Here is a 17230-nt window from a genome sequence, read left to right as displayed (position 1 = left end):
GTTGTGGTGTTTCACAGGGGAAAGTTCTGAACAGTGTTATGTGCCCAGCTATAAGAATAGGCTTGAAAATGCTGTTTTTGAGCCGAATGTTTTCACTTCCTCCTGGCATGTTCAAATAACTGTTTAGTGTTTTCTTCCCCATGAAGTTTCAGTTTAAAAGTGCTTCAGGAGCAACATCGTGAAAGAAGAACTGTTGATCCAGTAGCTCGTTTTGGGAGTTTAATTTGCACCTAGTTCTATTAGTGTGTGCGTGTTTTGGTGTTTCGAATTCTTTTAATGTTTGAGTATTTACAGTTATAGGTTACATATTCAATGATCATTTACACATCATAAAAAACTAGCTGCTTTGGGTCTTTTCTCTTTCCGTTTAAGCTGCTGATTGGCTGCCTCTTGCAAATAGAAGGTTTAAACTGCAGGGGTTACATGAGAAACTGGGACTGGTGGGGACGGCCGCACCAATAAGCACCAATGACAGAAGGGCTCACAGGCCAACAGACTCATTGTCCATTCTTTTATGCATTTGGTGAACATTTATTTTCCAATGAATGCCAGTAAGAGTCTGATATGATTAAAATAAAACCAGCCCAGCCTTCTCTTGCCAATACGCAAGGAAATATTGTTTTCATTGAACATCATATTGAAGCAATTAATCTGTGTTTAAGTAGTTTATGGGCCCGGTTTGTCCTTGTGGTGTTATTATTGTGATCCAGACCACTCGTTGGTCATATTACAACTGGTATTCTTTGAACGCCAGGGGTTGTGACACAAGGAATGCTTCTGACCCCCACCCATCATCTGTGGTGCACACACAGTTGACGCCCTGCTGTAGCCAGAATGTCCTATCTCAAACACCCTTGGCAGGGATTTCACCAACTCTTGACCAATCAGACGATCGCTGTCTTACATCATTATAACTGCCGCTGTCCTCTGAATATCCTTCCCCAAAAACGAAGCGGGCATCTCCCCTGTCCGTTTAGCTTTTCTAAAACCTCGACTTTATATTTGTGGTTAAAAAGAGTTTGATGTCTAGCGCTTTGTTTTTTGGATAGAAATGATCGTCTAGGCTCAAAAAAATCTGTGATGGGAGATGGACTGTAAAACTTTTTGTTTCCTTGCACTGGACCTTTCTGCAAACTGAATAATTATAAAAGTGTAAGATAAAATGCAAAATATATGACGCTTTGGACTCATTTTTCATGTTGACCACCTCTTTCACCTCAAAGGTAATACAGATTTTTTTTCTTTTTACACAATTTTAGCCAGCTGAAATTGCTTTTATGCATTTCCCTCTTACAAAAATACTGCATAGACGTTCACTCCCCCACCCCATACACTGGTCATGGCTGAGCAATGAAGTGATGAATCTAGACTTTCGCTGGGTGTGCTGCACTCTATTCATCAGTCTCTCTTCTGCTGCTCGCTCCTTTTTAAAGAGCCATTCCAGACTCTGTTCATCAAGAATTGATGTCCCTCAGCTACAGACCATCTGCCAGACTTATTGCAGATAGTTTGACCTCTGAAATGCAGTTTCTTTAGACTTACCTTTCGTCATGGAAAAACTTAGAACGCACCACAATCTGCAGCACGTTTCTGTGTAAAATACCAATAAAAGTATAATGAAGCTGGGCTATATGTAACCTGTAATCTTTATAAGTGTTTGTATTCCCTTTTTAACACTGTGTAATTCTAAATAACAGATCAAGACAAAGCTGAATGTGTCCAAAAGTGTCTAACGTCAGTTCAAAGTATGAGAAAGAACATTTGGAAACTTTGGAATATGTGGAAAACTCTTGCTGAATAATGAACAGTGTGTTCTCATTTAGGTTAATGAAACTGCTGAGTGAATGTTTGGTACAGTTTGCACTCATGGTTTTAGTCATATTGTTCCATTAAATCAAGCTCATCTAAACTACTTCACTACCACTGACCACATCGCGACACTTCCTGCAGCTGCCTTGGTGTTTGAGTTGCAATGAGAATAAACGTAACACAACTGATGTGAAAAGCGTAGTAAAAGGCCGAGGAAACGCTGGCAGTAACGGTTTTCTCGGTGATAACTGAGGTGGATGTGCACCACACTCAGCAGCAGAGGCTGATCTGCCTACTGAGTTGTCATCAGAGTGTGTGGTTTAGAATAGCACTCCTGACCTTCTCTGCCAGAAGCCACTTCTGCTTTGAGTCTGTCTTTGACTGTAGCCGTACAGGTTCTCACATTTTTGCTTGCTGAAAGGAGCATCACGACTTCCTTCACAGTCGGTCTGAACTGCATTAATCTTGGCTTTTTGTTTCTCCTCCTGTTCCCCCTCCCTCTCCATGCAGCACTGAAGAGCCCAGCAGCCTTTCACGAACAGCGGAGGAGTCTGGAGCGAGCAAGGGTGAGAGCCATAAGAACAATGAGTCTCCTGCAGTCTCAGTGGATTTTCTTCAGAGAGGCAAAAAACAAACAAAAAAAACACCCACAAGAACCTAACAAATTGAAAGCTTGGACGCCACAGATACAGATTGGTTGTAGTTGGGTTATCGTACAGATAATTTCTGGTTAGTTGACGTTTCTGCAAAATTGTTGTGAGCTGCAGAGCCAGGAAATGATGAAAACAAGTGACATGGAAACAAAAGCATATATTAAACTGACAGAATAATATTTTATGGTGTTGTAGCAATTTGGAGTTCATGTGATTTTGGCATCTTGTTTTCTTCCCAGACTGAGGACTACCTAAAGAGGAAGATCCGGAGTCGTCCTGAGCGCTCCGAGCTGGTCAGGATGCACATTCTGGAGGGTGCGTGTTTTTTATTTGTTTTGTTTTTTTAATCAGCAAGTGCCAGTGTTGTCAAAAAGTCACATTTTAAGCTTTGTAAAATACCTAGACAAAAACAGAACCAAATCTTTATGAAGAGGTTAATGTATAGTTCCTCCTTCATATTTCTGCTTGAAGCAATTCCGTGTTCTTTGAGGGTATTGCTTCTGCATCTTAAAACTCGATAGCTCGATTCAGGAGCTGTGAAAACTCTATTATAAAATGTGTTTTGGCATGTTGTCTTCATGAGGCAAGGTGCTTATCTTCACATTTTCACATTCATTTTAATATATGTGTTTGCGGTTTAAAGTGTTATGTTTGTTATGATTTTTTTGAAGCAGCTGGTTTGACTGTTGGTTTAGTTTCTTTTAAATTAGGTTGAAGTCAGATCGAGGAAGTGTTAAAATAGGCTAAAACCTGTTGTAACGTATTGAACAGATCCACAGAGGATTATATGTGTGTGAATCACTTGGTAAATAAATGCACATGTATCCATAACGGCCTGCTGTGCCCTCTGCAGAGACGTCGGCAGAGCCGTCTCTGCAGGCTAAGCAGCTGCAGCTGAAGAGAGCACGACTGGCCGACGACCTCAATGACAAAATCTCTCACAGACCGGGTCCCATCGAGCTGGTCCACAAGAACATCCTGTCTGTTAACTGCCATCTGCAGCACTCACTCCCAGGTAATAACACACACCTCATCAGCGTTCACCTGTACGCGTCTCAGTCCAGGAAAAGAAAATGTCTTCATTGATGGCCTTGCTCTTTCTTTCTAATGTAATCACAAGTTTAAGTCGTTGGGAAGGTTTGATTGCACCTGCGATCAGCTTCGTCAACGTTATCGTCGTTTCACCTGTGTTTCATCTGCTGCACTTCCCGTGTGTCAGAACGTGCACCCGCAGTTAAACTGAGAGCAGGAAAAGGAAAAGCTGGGGTGACCTTAAATGACAGTAAAGCACAGTAACGACTCACACTGAGATGAAGTGAAAACGAGTGAAAGTAAATGAGCATTGTATAAAAGTCTCTCTCTGAGGAATAATCACTGGCGCAGGATTGGTGCTCGTTATCAGTAGATGCTTAAAGTCCCGAAATACACAAGTTTTACAAATAAGATTTATTTTTTCAGTCATTTATCTCACGATAACGATCGTACTGTATGCATTTATTTATGTCTGCATGCAGGCTAGCATCTCCTTAACGAGTAGGCCCACACAACATCGTCACACGTACAGCGATCATTAAGATCTGTATTTTATTTTTTTAAACTGTTCATTCTTTATATGTCTTTATTATTTCATCATCTTGCTGGTAATACAATGTTACAATCTCTGTAAAAATTTGAACCTCTGATGAAACTTTGTCGGACTCGCCTGGAAAAATGAAATGAAGAATTTGAAAAGGTGTGCAGTTGCGCCACCTCTACAATTTGATTTCCGTTCAGACTGAACACCTGAGCAGTTACACCATTCACCTATTTACAGTAAGGTGAGTGTGTAAACAAAACAAGCAGCTCTGAAACAGAAGTGACTCAGAAGCTTTGTTTGGACACGGCACTGTTTTGAAACATGAGACACGGCACGCGGTGTTGTAACTTCTCTAAAATTGCTTAGTGCCGATTGCTAAAGAGCGGTGACTAACTTTAGAGAAACTTTATTTGAGTGTTAAAATTGCAGGGGAAGCTGGGAATTAAGCTGTCCTTTCCTGTGTTTCCCAGCGGCTCTGGAAATTCCAGACAACGCCAACCCCTTTCGCACCGCTGAACCGCTACACCAGAAGACGCCACCATTAAATTGCGGTTTCATTAAATGTGTGAACGTTTGTGCACTGTCACAGATTCTCCAAAGGGAAACGGAGGAGAGAGCTCATCTTTGGACGAAGACAGCAGTGATGCTCTGTCACCTGACCAGCTAACCAATCAGGACTCTCCCCTGAGCGCTGTCCCTCAGGTCTCCCCCTCAGACGTGCTCACCCAGAACGGAGACCTCTCCCCCACACAGGTATTACTGAGGTGGAACAGAAAGAACTGGACAGAGCAGTTAGTGAAACAAAAGCAAGTGTTTTTCAGCAGGATCATGCAATTAACCACAGTGATATCATCTCACCAGTTTCTCACACAGCCTCCTGCTCCACCTCCACCACCACCTCCGCCGCCCCCTCCCTTGTTGAATGGGTCCGCTTCGTCCCCTCTACCTAAAACGGTGACCTCTGGATCCTCCCGCCATTCTGCTGGACAGGTCAAGGTGCGCCGATCGTTCTTTCAGACGGCTCTCGCTCAAACTTCCTGTTGATTTTCGTGACTTAAAAATAATTCTGACCGTAATCTCTATTTATGGGAATGCTGTAGCTCACCAAAACCCCCTCCTCATCTCTTCATTTCCTCCCCCCCCCCCCTATTTCTCATGGTTCTCTGACTGCAGTCTCAGGCCAAGACGAGTTCAGACCGCCCTCCACAGAGACCTAAGAAAGCAAAGGACAGCAAACCAAAGGTCAGAGGTCTTTGTTTTGCTTTCATTTTAACTCGCACACCGATACATGATTTATGGCCAATTTTAAATTACGACCAGTCACCGGGTAAAGGCTGTTTTTTGATGACATCTTGTCTGCAGTAAAGATTTTAAGACTTCAAATTGTGTTTGTCTGGCTTGCTGCTCCCACAGCTGAGCGACAAATATTAAAAGTTACTCCTTAGATTTGAAAGAGCCAATAAAAGTCTTTGTGGTTTTTGCGTCGTCTCTATTAAATCATAGAGCAGGGGCTTCTCTCTAACCTCAGTGCTTTTTTCTGACATTTTACAATCATACTGAGGAGAAATGCTTGTAAAAGAGGAAGAGATACCATTTTATGAAGCCACAGTGGCCTCAGCACATCAGAAATATATACTTGCTTTTCTTAACTGGAAGTGCGTTAGCTTTTACTTCAGTTAAGTTTTTATTAGTATGCATCGTTTGACCTACATGTACAGAATGCCCATGCACCTCACACGTGTCTGTCTCTTAAACATTCCCTCCTGCCGCGTGAAGGTGAAGAAGCTGAAGTACCATCAGTACATCCCCCCCGACCAGAAGGCTGACAAGGAGCGTCCGCCTCAGATGGATTCATCGTATGCGAAGCTGCTCCAGCAGCAGCAGCTCTTCCTGCAGCTGCAGATTCTCAGTCAGCAGCAGCAGCACTACAACTACCACACCATCCTGCCCGCCCCTCCCAAGTGAGTGTCGAACCACTTTTGCGTATGTGTGCGTATGGTTTGGAAGCGAGGATGAGTAATTGCTGTGGGTTTTTGCCGAGAGTCAACAAGTTCAACACCCTTATTTTTTTTTCCTGCATTAAGCTAGTAGTTGCAGTGTAGCTTTACAGTTTGTATTTTTTTCCTTTTTACTTTGAGTATACCTTACAGTTAATATAAAACTTTCATGTTTCATTGTAAAATTCTAGAAAACTTATTTAGAAATTCACAAGTTTCATCTTTAGAGCTGATCTCTCATCATAATTTCCCCCGTGGTCTGCCAGAGGAAAAAAAAACATGCTCGATAATCTTTATTACAACTTTGTTGTTTGTCTTCCTTCAGGCCACAAACGGAGCAGCCTCCCACAACCAACTCTGGCCCTTCCCCCTCCCGTACCATTCACACAACAACCACCACAGCTTCCTCGAGTCAAACGGGGACGGCCCGTCACAGCCAAACCGCAGTGGGAGGAGCCAAACCAGCTACTCTGCCAGCCAACCTGGATGAGTTCAAAGTAATTAACTCAGGACCCAAAAACAAACTTATGAGATCATTACTGCACACAGTATTGTGGCTCATTTTGTTGGGTAATTCAAATCAAAGATCTAAGTTTGTGCTCAGCAAAAGGGCCCCAAACGAAAACATCATTGATCCTGCCCATTCTAAAATAGAGCTCTGATTTTGGTCCTTTCTCAAAGGGAAATCTGTGAAAGTCTGCAGCAGTCTAAGCTGTAAGGATTAGATCTTTGCAGACACCCCTCATATGGTGGTGGACTCTACAGGCGTGTAGATGTTCTTATACTTTCTTCATGTATTGTTTGTGCTTTGTCATAACTGCAAAGCCAAATTAAGAAAGATAGTTAAACTCACTCGGCCAGAGAATAAAAGATGTGATCATTAGACAGTTATTGTGGCGCACTGAGCCACAAGCCAACAAAGTTATGCTTTAAGGCTCTTTCTTTACCCCTTGAAACCTTACTAGGAGTAACCCTTGAAACTCTTCTCTGCCCTGAGTGCTTTCTATCATATTTCAAGCCTGCTTATAGAACAAAATCACCTGGTTTGCATTCAAAGTTAGTGAGTGTCGTCTCTGTCTGTGCGGGAAAAAGCTGGAAACTATTCAGATGGTAATCAAATCACGTCTTTGTTGATATTTACTGAGGTGTCAAAACTCATTATTAAGGGTACAAGGGAGATGTCTTTTTGGGTGAAAGAGTTGAGCTCTTTGTCTTTGCTTTTACTCCTGATTTGCATGCAGTTCTGTGTGTGTGAATGGTTTACACACACTCATTAGTGTTTTGGCTTTAAAATAATGTGTCATTTTATTTGGGTGTCATTTTAAAGAGTCACTTGTCTGAATTTGTCCGAGGCGACCTTTTACATGGCTTTTTTTTATCAGTACATCACCACCTATGCACCCTTTAAAGGTCCAGCTGTATAAAGTTCCTTTGAGCTGAGCGTTTTAAATTTGAGTCTATTCTCACTTTGAGTCAGTGTTTGTTTTATGAATACCACTTTTGTTTCCATCTTCCAGGTTGCTGAGCTGAAACAAGAACTGAAATTGCGGGGTTTGACCGTCTCAGGCACCAAGAATGATCTAATTGAGAGGCTCCGTAACTACCAAGAACAAAATGGGGGAACCGCAACTGTTTCAAAGAATGGCATTTTGCAGTCCGGCTTGCAGGGCACGACCTCAGCTGCTAGCACCACCACATCTTCTCCCACCACAACTTCCACCTCTGACCACCAGTCAGTAGAGGGTGGGTTTAAGTTGTCTCTGTCCTCACTGGCTCAGGCGGTTCCAGGGCGGGTGATGCGGTTTGGCAGCACCAGCTCGAGCCCTCCGGTGTCGCCGACTCCGTCGGAGAGGTCATTAGCTGGAATGAGTCCAGATGAGACCAGCTGCAATGGAGACATGTTTGGAGAAATGGTGAAATTTATGTTTCATTTGTTATTGTTAGAAGCACTTTGTCATTTTTGTGTCTGCCCAGACATTTTCCTAACATCCTCTCCTTTTTTTTAATGTGTGTGTCCTTCAGGTGAGCTCTCCGCTGACCCAGCTCACCTTGCACCCCTCTCCTCAGCACCCAGCAAATGTCTCTCCACTCGCAGTCAAAGATGAGATCCAGAGCTCTTGCAGTCTGTCCAGGTCCTCACCTGCATCTGTCCAAACCCCCGAGCCCGGAGCAGCCATGGACACGTCATCTATGGATAAAGACCAGATGCTCCAGGAGAAGGACAAACAGATCGAGGAGCTCACCAGGATGCTGAGGCAAAAGCAGAGGCTGGTGGAGACTCTCAGGTCCCAGCTGGAGCAAGGCAAGATGGCAGGTGGGATAGTGGTCAAGAGGGAAGGAAGCGATAAGAGCAAAACATCCCCAGAGGTTAAGCTCCAAACGCTAATAAAAGCCTCAGCCATTCAGCCCCCTACGCTCCCTAATGGCATCGTGTTGAAGGTCAAAAAGGAGGTAGAGCCAGAGGAAGGAATGGAGGGAGTAACAGAGGAGGCTCTGTCAAAGAAGCAGGTCCCGACGATGCAGTATTCCCAGGAGACTCTGCTCAGGCTGCAGCAGATTCAGCAGCTGCAGCTCCAACAGTCTGATCAACAAAAACGGCAACCACAACCGAAACAGCAACAAAGTCAGGCGCAGCCGACGAAGGCCGCAGAACCCAAACCGAATCCTCAAAAACAGCATCACCAAAAGAAAGAGGCTCAACTCCTGATCCACCAGCAGCAGCAGCTGCAGCAGCTCATCTTCCAGCAGACCCAACAGAAACAGCTCCAGGCTCAGCAGAAGATAACGCAGCAGAAACTGGCCCAGCAGAAGCAAGTACAGCAAAACCAGCTCAAGCAAACCCAAGGGCAGCAGCAGGCTCAGCAGAAGAACCAGGTTCAGCTAAAGCAGGTTCAGCTGCAGATCCAAAACCAGACGGTGACAAGTCAGAAACCCACACTGAGCCAAACTCAGCAGAGGAAGCAGCTGAAAGCTCAGCAGAGGCAGCAGCAGAAACAGCAGACATCAGCAGCCTCAACACAACAGGTAATACTGTGAACTTCAAAGACTGAAAGCACACACGCTGCAGTCTCTACGATGAGTATATAGCATATAATAAAATGCTAACGCAACTTTTCTGTTTCCAGGTGACTCCAGTCATCATCAAGCAACAGAATGGCACACCAGTGCACACTCAGGCCATCTCATTAGACCTCCTTAAGGCCAACGGCACACCTACACTGGTGACAGACACCAACGGGAACCACTACCTAATCGCTCTCACCAGTCACACCACAGATGGACAGAATGGAGTGTCCTCATTGGCCAAAACCAACGGACGCATCACACTGCAGGTACAGGGAACATGGTATTCTGATGATAATGGTAATAGTTCTAAGTGTTTCCCTCTAAATTAGACTATTTGTACATTATACAAAAATAATGAATATATACTGTGTAGCAAATAATTCGTTGCACCTTCAGTCAGTATTTTGAACAGCAGCAAGTAAACTTAGCCTTACAATTACTCTGCAGCCTTTGTGCGTTTGTTGTAGTGGCATGTGTAACCGTCCTCCACCTGCTGTGGGTTTTCTTAAGATTTCTTGTCTTAGCTCGTAGAGCTTCCTGAGCAGAACAAGAGCTACTGTCACCAGCTGTAGCCTACAACAGCAGTGTCTTTTTGACGATGTTAGTTCAGTTCTGTCAAAACTCTGAGTGAGTCGCTCGTCACACATTGCTTTGAAGCTGACAGCTGGTCACTAGGGTATATTTCCTAATTTAGGAAGTTTATCTCATGTCGCCGGTGGGGGTTTTCTTGTTTTGTTTTCTTTTGTCCCCACCCATCGTCACCTGAAGTTGCCAAATGTCATTGACTTACTGCAGTATTTCAACCTTTACTGTCCATGGATGAAAAAATTATAAAATAAAAAATACACTTCAGTAGGATAGGGTTAGTCTTGCATGTACTGTTTATATATGGGAAGCACATAATATTAAATGGTTTGACAGAATATGAACGTTTGCGTACTTGTAACGTTTCAGAGATTGAATTCAACTCCAAGTAAACTGCCCAGCGCCGACAGCCAATCAAAATGTCAGGCAGAGGCCGAGCCTGTGAGCCAACCAAGCAAAAAGGTACAGCAAAAACTCTTTCTCAGCATGGTGTATGTAAGCATGTAAGCATGGTGTAGATTGTAACTTTCCCAACATTTTTACTTAACTTTTTTCTTCATTTCATTTGTATTGTTGTAAGGTCTTAACCTTAGAGTATATAAAGCGCCCTCAGCCAACTGTTACTGTGGGTTGGCGCTATGTAAATACACGTTGAATTGATCTCTGTTTACTAATTTTGTCCTGAAGACAACAATAGCAACAGATTCCTACCACAAGGTGTCGCCACTGAGACACTGTAAAATCATCCAAGTTAGATTGTGGACTAACAAAGGTTAAAAAACAGCATCTTATCCCAGAATAAGACTTGCATGATTAACATATGCAAGTGTGCCTTCCGTTCTAAACGTGCCACTCTTTGCCCGTAGGGACAAAAAGCGGGGCTGCACTTAGACGCCAAAGGTGATCCACAACCCAGCCAGCCCGTCACCGCTCCACCCAACCTGCAGCCTTTCTTTGACGACATTTCAGACAATGAAAGCCAAAACAACTTAATGTCATCTCTCAAGGTAACACCAGCAGCAGCACCTCCTCCTTCTCCTCCTCCTCTCCCTCCTCTGCTTCCAGGCAGAGTTACCTTCAGCATGTCATCTCTAATGGTGGTCCTGCTCTCTCCACATGTTCATTAAATTTGTCTTCTTGTTTCTTCTCTCTTCTCATTTCATCACTTCATGGCACCATGCTGACAGAGACAGGAGGTGTGTCCGCCTTACGACCGGCACACGCTGTTCACCCCTCCCTCTCCTAAACCCAACACCTCCCTTTCTTCTCAGCGCTTCAGAGTATGTCCTCCAGCATGTCTTGTCTTTCCATCTGCCTTGCAGTATTGATCTTTCTCCCTGTCTCGACTCCTTTTTTCCATCTTCTCACTTTTTTGGTCTCTAATGTTTTTAGCAGAAGAGTGGCAGTGGTGTTGGGTTGGGTTTGTTAGGACGTAGTGATAGATTAGATCAGTGTCATCCTATCAGACCCAATTATCTAAAAGAAATCACCCCTGCAACATTCCAGTGAAGAACACCTGCTGCTGTTTTTTGTGTTAAATAACTACATGATACCTCACTGTTGGCTACATGATGGCTAATGAATACTGTGTTTCTGTTCGACAGCCAGAGAATGGCCTGAACAGCCAGCAGATGGACGACCTATTTGACATCCTGCTCAAAAGTGGAGGTAATGATGAGATCTCAGTTTAATGTGAGAGAGACATCACAGGTCGGTACGTCTTGATGACCTTTATTTCTCTGTCCTCCCCCAGAAATCCCCGGCTTCAAGGCCAACCCGGACCCTTCCCTCCCCCCTCTCCACTCTGACCCACCTTCTCCATCCACTGCCCCATCCCCCCTCCACCTGTCTCCTCCCACCCCCACAGAGGCCTTCATCTCCCCGGAGTCTACGGTGGGAGGGCCCTGCTCAGGCAGCGGGCGTCTGGAGGACTTCTTGGAGAGCACGACGGGCACCCCACTGCTGGGCATAGAGTCCGACGGCGGCCTGGCGCTGATCGACGACCTCCACAGCCAGATGCTGAGCACGCCCAGCATCCTGGACCACCCCCCCTCCCCCATGGACACGTCCGACCTGGGCTTCTCCCCGCATTCTGCGGGGCTGGACTTTGGCGACCCCAACCTGGATAGCATGGACTGGTTGGACATGGTAGGGAGCGCAAGTGGAGGTAGCGAGGGCAATAGAGGAGAGCGAGGAGGTGGAGACGGAGGGACGAGTTTAGCTCCGTTGGCTCCACACACTCCGCAAAGCGTGTTCTCAGCCGACTTTCTGGACAATACGGACCTGCAGCTGCACTGGTAGCCACGTCTGTAGCACCTCACGCAGACGCACACAGATGAACACATGGTCGCTCACACTGTGTACAGGCTCCGTCTTTATTTCATGCACATACTCTATGCTGTCTCTACCACTGCGGGGGGTGTCTGGCACATGCACGCGCACACACACACTCTCACACATTTACTCAGTTTGTCTTGTCTTTCACTGGCTGTTGCTGTATGCAAGGTGAGGTGGTGTTAAATTCATTGAAATTACTTGGTGGACCTGAAGTGGACTTGTAAAGATTTTAACTCTACAGGGAACCAAAACGGATAAAATCCCATTTCCCGTGTCCTGAGCTGCATTAAAGCCAGGTTTAAGTAAACCAGCCGAAAGTTGCAGGTCGCTTTCAACCCATTTCAACCCTCAGTAAACAGCTGGACAGATCAGAGGCGAGAAGGGACTGTCCGTGATGTTTTCCTGGGCTCCTAGAGATAGCAGTGTGTGTCAGTGCCTCCTAAACTTTGCACTTATGCTGAATCTGATTGGTTTAAAGGGTGGGTGTTTAGGTCAACAGCTGAGTGAAAGCCACCTAATGTTACAATGGTCAGCTGAGCCACTGATTGTTTTTGTTTTTTTAAAAAAAGAAAAAAGGCAGCTGCTTGTGGCCTCACCATGCCAACCTAAACCCCACCCACACTAGTCAAAGATACAACCTTCATTGGTTGGGAGTTGCTGTTGAAATGAACCTTATCAGTGGCAACAGTTTGAATTGAAGCCTCATTGGAGGTTGCGTATAATTGGTAACATTATGGTAGACCACTATGTATTGCTGTATATCGGGTGTATATTACAATTTGTCCATATGACTATTTTTCTTTGCTGGTTGCTTTAGATTCAAGCTAGCCGGCTGGGGGACAGAGGGGGAGGGCGGGGCTTCCAAGAGAACTTGGACCTTGTCATTTTTTTAAAGAAAAAAAAGATTAAAAAAATAAACATACCATTAAAAAAACTCTAAAGATGTGTTTCTTTTTCCTTTTGATTTTTCACATTAACAGATACACTTATTTCATCTCAGCTTTGTGATTTAAGTAAGTCTGGTAATGAAATTAAAGCCACAAGAGGGCGATGTTGCTCAAAGAATAAAGAAAGCAGCTTCCATCTGGAACAGGAGGGTATTTTCCAGAAGTTTGCTTACCCTTGTATTTTTTATTTTTCGTAGTGCTAAACAAGACCTGAGCACATTTACCAGTTCTTTGTTTGGTGCTGAAAGCCACGTTCAACTGGATTTTTTTTGTGTGCTAGTTGTCACAAATTTCAAGCTGCATTTCCCCCACAGCTGCTTCTGAATGAAAACACACCCCTGCCTAAACGGATCAACAACTAGGCTTCTCTCAACCACCTGAAAAGTTTACTTTTGATCATCTCGGGCAATTTATTTTGAAGGAACACTATAGATCATTTCTGTGGGACAGTCGGCAGGTTTTTGAATCTTTAAATATGTTTCAGAGTACATGAGAAAAGCCCAGCATCAGCTGTTTAATAAAGGCTTCAACTGTGGCATGTATGGATCTGCAGACCAAAAAGTAATGGTGTAAAATTATTGGCATTAATAAAAAGCCACTAGATTACAGTGTAATTTTGACAAATACGTTTTGTCACTTATACAAATACCCTGGGTCAGACTGTAACAGGTGTTTTAAACTGTACTATATATAAAAAATACATAAAATATTGTATTATGATAGAAAATATATAATACTGCTAAGGCGCTCTATATAATGTGCCTCATTCACCCATTCATACAAGCACTTTTTTCCATGTGTATGCACTTTCTGTCAAAAAATATACCGATGGATGCATCAGAGAGCAACTAGGGGTTAGTATCTTGATCAAGGATATTTGGGAGTCTGGAGCATCCATAAGTTGAACCTTCATCATTTCTTCTTTCTTTTCTCTTTAACTTCTGCCTCTAACGTCCAGTTTGACTCACTCACTATGAGGGGATCCTTGTCAATGACGCTGATGAGCTCTTGGGAGCTCTCGTCCTCTCTCACACACACAGGAACTGCAACACATGCAGATAAACAATGCACAAGATCCAAGCATGAGCCAGCTCAGTGTGCTCTTACAAATTCCTTTCACACTCACACATACACAGGTTGCCGCAGCTCCCCAGAGCAGCATCAGTACCATCTCTCTCTCACCCATATACAGACAGAGCAGATAAAAGTCCCGAGGCCATGCCTCTAATTAGCCACAGTGAGCTCTAAAGGGCTACAGCACCACAAGGACTAAAGATCTCCTCTGTATCCCACATCCCTCTGACAGGAGGCTGCCACCCCGCAGCCAGCCGTCACACAGGATTTTTAGTCACACATTCTCAGAAAGCCTTTTACCACCAAATTATCATAGCTGGTTCTGACATGCCCAAAACTAAACTTTCACTTTTGAAATAGTTTCAGCACAGGCTTTATTAGGTACACCTGTTCAACTGCTCCTTAGCATAAATATCTAGTTAGCCAATCACGTGACGGAAACTATACATGTAAACGTGATCAAGAATATGATGACCTGCTGAAGTTTAAGTGAGATTAAATGTAGCATGGTTGCTAGTGTCACATGTGCTGATATACTGCCCCACATAAAAACATCTCTATGGTTTACAGACATTTGTCTGAAAAAGAGAAAATGTCCAGTGAGTGCTCTGGGACAAAACGCCTTGTTGATGCCAGAGATCAGACAAGAACGGCCAGACTTCTTCAAGCTGATAAGAACACTTGTTACAACCAAGATATGCAGAAGAGCATCTCTGAAAGCGCAGCACATCAACCATCAAAGGACGTGAGCGGCAGATGACCCCACTAGGTGCCACCTAGTGGCAGCTATAAAAAGAAAACTAAGAACATAACGGTGAGTTCACAGCACTCAAACAACCTCTACAGTCACCACATGTCAGTCCATTAGAGCAGCATTTTCATGTGTTGGAACAGGAAATTTTACACGATGAACGCGAAAGCTGACAAATCTGCAGCAACTGTGCGATGCTATCATGCAAATATAGACAGAAATCTCTGGAATGTTTCTAGAACCTTGTTTAATCTGTGCCATGAAGAATTAAGGCAGTTCTGATGGTAAAAAGGGGGCTAACCTGATGCTTGCATAGGGTATATACTTGCATAGACAGTATATTTGGAGTCTATAACTGACTCTCCGTTATACAGTTGATGAAATTATGTACTGGGAAAACAGCACTTTGCAAAATCACAGTATCACAGAATGGATGTCTGTGTTTCTGTGTGGTGGTGTCACCTGTCATTACTCAGAACAAGGATTTTATTTTCCAGGCGCTTCATGATGATGATGACTTAACATGAAGATTGACTCTGAAGCGTCCCAGTGCTGCTTTATTACATCACGCTGAGCCACAAAATTACAGAAAACCAAATCACAACACACGTAATGTTGAACCGATCGTGTGTTTCAAACACTTTTTTTTTTTCATTTTTTCATTGTTCCTTTGTCTTCACTTGTTTTCGTGTGAAGCTGGATGATGTGAGAGGAGCAGTCAGGTTTGGGTGGATCCTGCTGCGACTGCAGAGCCTTTGATAGCAGAAGATGTGAGGGCTGACATTTGGGTGGGCAGGGGGAGACGGAGAGGGGATCAGTGAGGAAAATGGGAGGCAGAAAGGTGCTGAGAGAATAGACACACTGTTTTGCTCTACACCTGCTCGTCTGAAGGAAAACAGAGCGTGGAGGCACAAATGACAAGAGAGTGACGCGGTCACAGAGAATGGTTTGCAAACGTTTCAAACTAAAGTCTTCTTTTTGCTGCTTGGTATTATTGCTAGCTACACCGCAGTATAAAAAAGCCAAAATATAAATAAATGAATAAAATATCTATTCGATCTCTGGCTTTCTTCCACAACTTGTATCCTATCCTCACCCCCCCCAACCAGTCGGAGCTGATGGATGCCCCTCTGTGAGCCTGGTTCTGCTGGAGGTTTCTTCCTGTGAAAAGGGAGTTCTTCCTCCCCACTGCCAAGTGCTCACTCAAAGGTCGTGTGATTGTTGGGGTTTTCTCTTTATTATGTAGGGTCTCTACCTTACAATTTAAAGCGCCTTAAGGTGACTGCTGTTGGGATTTGGCGCTATATAAATAAAACGGAATTAAATTGAATGGATGACAACCTTTTTCAGTGAAGGTCTTGCTTATTTCAGCAAGACAATTCCAAACCTCATCCTTCGTCTTTCATACATGTAGTGCTGAGTCCAAATCTGCCCCTCCCTAAAAAAATAAGAAAGAAAAAGGAGGTTATTGTGTATTACCTGAAAAAAAAAAAAGATACTGGAAGATATAACATCTACAGGACAAACTGGCAGTGTTGAGGGAGGCAAAAACTTCTCTAATTCTCAGAGAAAATGTAATCTGACATGATGAATTTAGCAGGATCTGACTGCGCTTTGGGAGGGACAGCTGGGCTCACGGTCCACTGGACATCATATAATCGAGGTCGGTGTCTTTTAACATAACCTTGGGACAGCTAAACTGTGTGAGGCAGAGTTATGTAATGCACTCACGATGGCCTGGTTTCGATGTTTTTGTCGAACTCCACAGATGTTGGTTTTTACCTTAAAGCATGAATATGAAGGCACGGCCCTCCGCTTTCTCCATCATCGGACCGTCATTAGTATGGACCACAATTAACTTAAGGCTTTTCCCCCCTCTTTTCTTTCTTTTTTTTAAAAAAAAGAAAAGCTTGATATTATAGTCCTGAGAAGCACAGTCACTCCACATTATCAGAACAACACGTGCATATATCACAGGTGTCAAATCCATCTAATATTATATTTCTGTTTTTTAATCACAAACCTCAGATCACTGTTTGTTTCAGTGATCTGATGCAGGATCAGTGAATAATGCTCAATGGACATGATGAAAGGGCAATATGAAAGCAAGCTTATTACAATGGAAGCATCAATTAATTGACTGGTTGAGCCCAAACAGCCCTAAGCTCTCAGTTTAATTGGAGGGAAGCGCTCGTTCAGATGCTTGGTGAGAGCGAGATTGCAGAGAAGTAATCAGATTGTACTCGGAGTCACTGGCATTCATTAATACAGTGATGTCAGAGGGATGTTGGGTACAGTAGATAACACAGTGTGAGAAAGTAGACAAGATCACTGATCCGTCAGGCAAGGATTCTGTGATGTTTTTGCATCAGAAATCTCACCACAGCAGGTAACGTTTTCAGTTTTCTGTTGTGCAAACTGAAGCCTCAGTTTTC

At 43.8% G+C, this 17230-nt stretch overlaps 1 protein-coding gene across 7 annotated transcripts in view; it reads left to right on the top strand.

Moving 5' to 3' along the window:
* mrtfab (myocardin related transcription factor Ab) overlaps positions 1 to 12917 on the top strand; it is a 39757-nt gene extending 26840 nt beyond the window's left edge. For 6 of the 7 annotated variants that reach the window (XM_040036587.1, XM_040036588.1, XM_040036592.1 and 3 more), the window contains 16 exons: positions 2320 to 2375; positions 2702 to 2777; positions 3316 to 3477; positions 4628 to 4791; positions 4900 to 5034; positions 5212 to 5280; positions 5815 to 5999; positions 6361 to 6532; positions 7553 to 7948; positions 8058 to 9059; positions 9161 to 9367; positions 10056 to 10148; positions 10553 to 10693; positions 10874 to 10966; positions 11291 to 11354; positions 11440 to 12917. In XM_040036587.1, the coding sequence (XP_039892521.1) occupies positions 2320 to 2375; positions 2702 to 2777; positions 3316 to 3477; positions 4628 to 4791; positions 4900 to 5034; positions 5212 to 5280; positions 5815 to 5999; positions 6361 to 6532; positions 7553 to 7948; positions 8058 to 9059; positions 9161 to 9367; positions 10056 to 10148; positions 10553 to 10693; positions 10874 to 10966; positions 11291 to 11354; positions 11440 to 11987 (3563 nt within the window). In that variant the 3' untranslated portion in view covers positions 11988 to 12917. The remainder of the gene's footprint in view (positions 1 to 2319; positions 2376 to 2701; positions 2778 to 3315; positions 3478 to 4627; positions 4792 to 4899; positions 5035 to 5211; positions 5281 to 5814; positions 6000 to 6360; positions 6533 to 7552; positions 7949 to 8057; positions 9060 to 9160; positions 9368 to 10055; positions 10149 to 10552; positions 10694 to 10873; positions 10967 to 11290; positions 11355 to 11439) is intronic. The other variant, XM_040036591.1, reaches the window with a different exon arrangement.
* The last annotated feature ends 4313 nt before the right edge of the window (positions 12918 to 17230 follow it).

This window comes from Simochromis diagramma, unplaced genomic scaffold (assembly GCF_900408965.1).
Source record: "Simochromis diagramma unplaced genomic scaffold, fSimDia1.1 OVJJ01000371.1, whole genome shotgun sequence".
NCBI classification, from domain to species: domain Eukaryota; kingdom Metazoa; phylum Chordata; class Actinopteri; order Cichliformes; family Cichlidae; genus Simochromis; species Simochromis diagramma.
The sequence above is the reverse complement of the archived record's forward strand: the minus strand, read 5'-3'. Positions and strand labels throughout refer to the sequence as shown.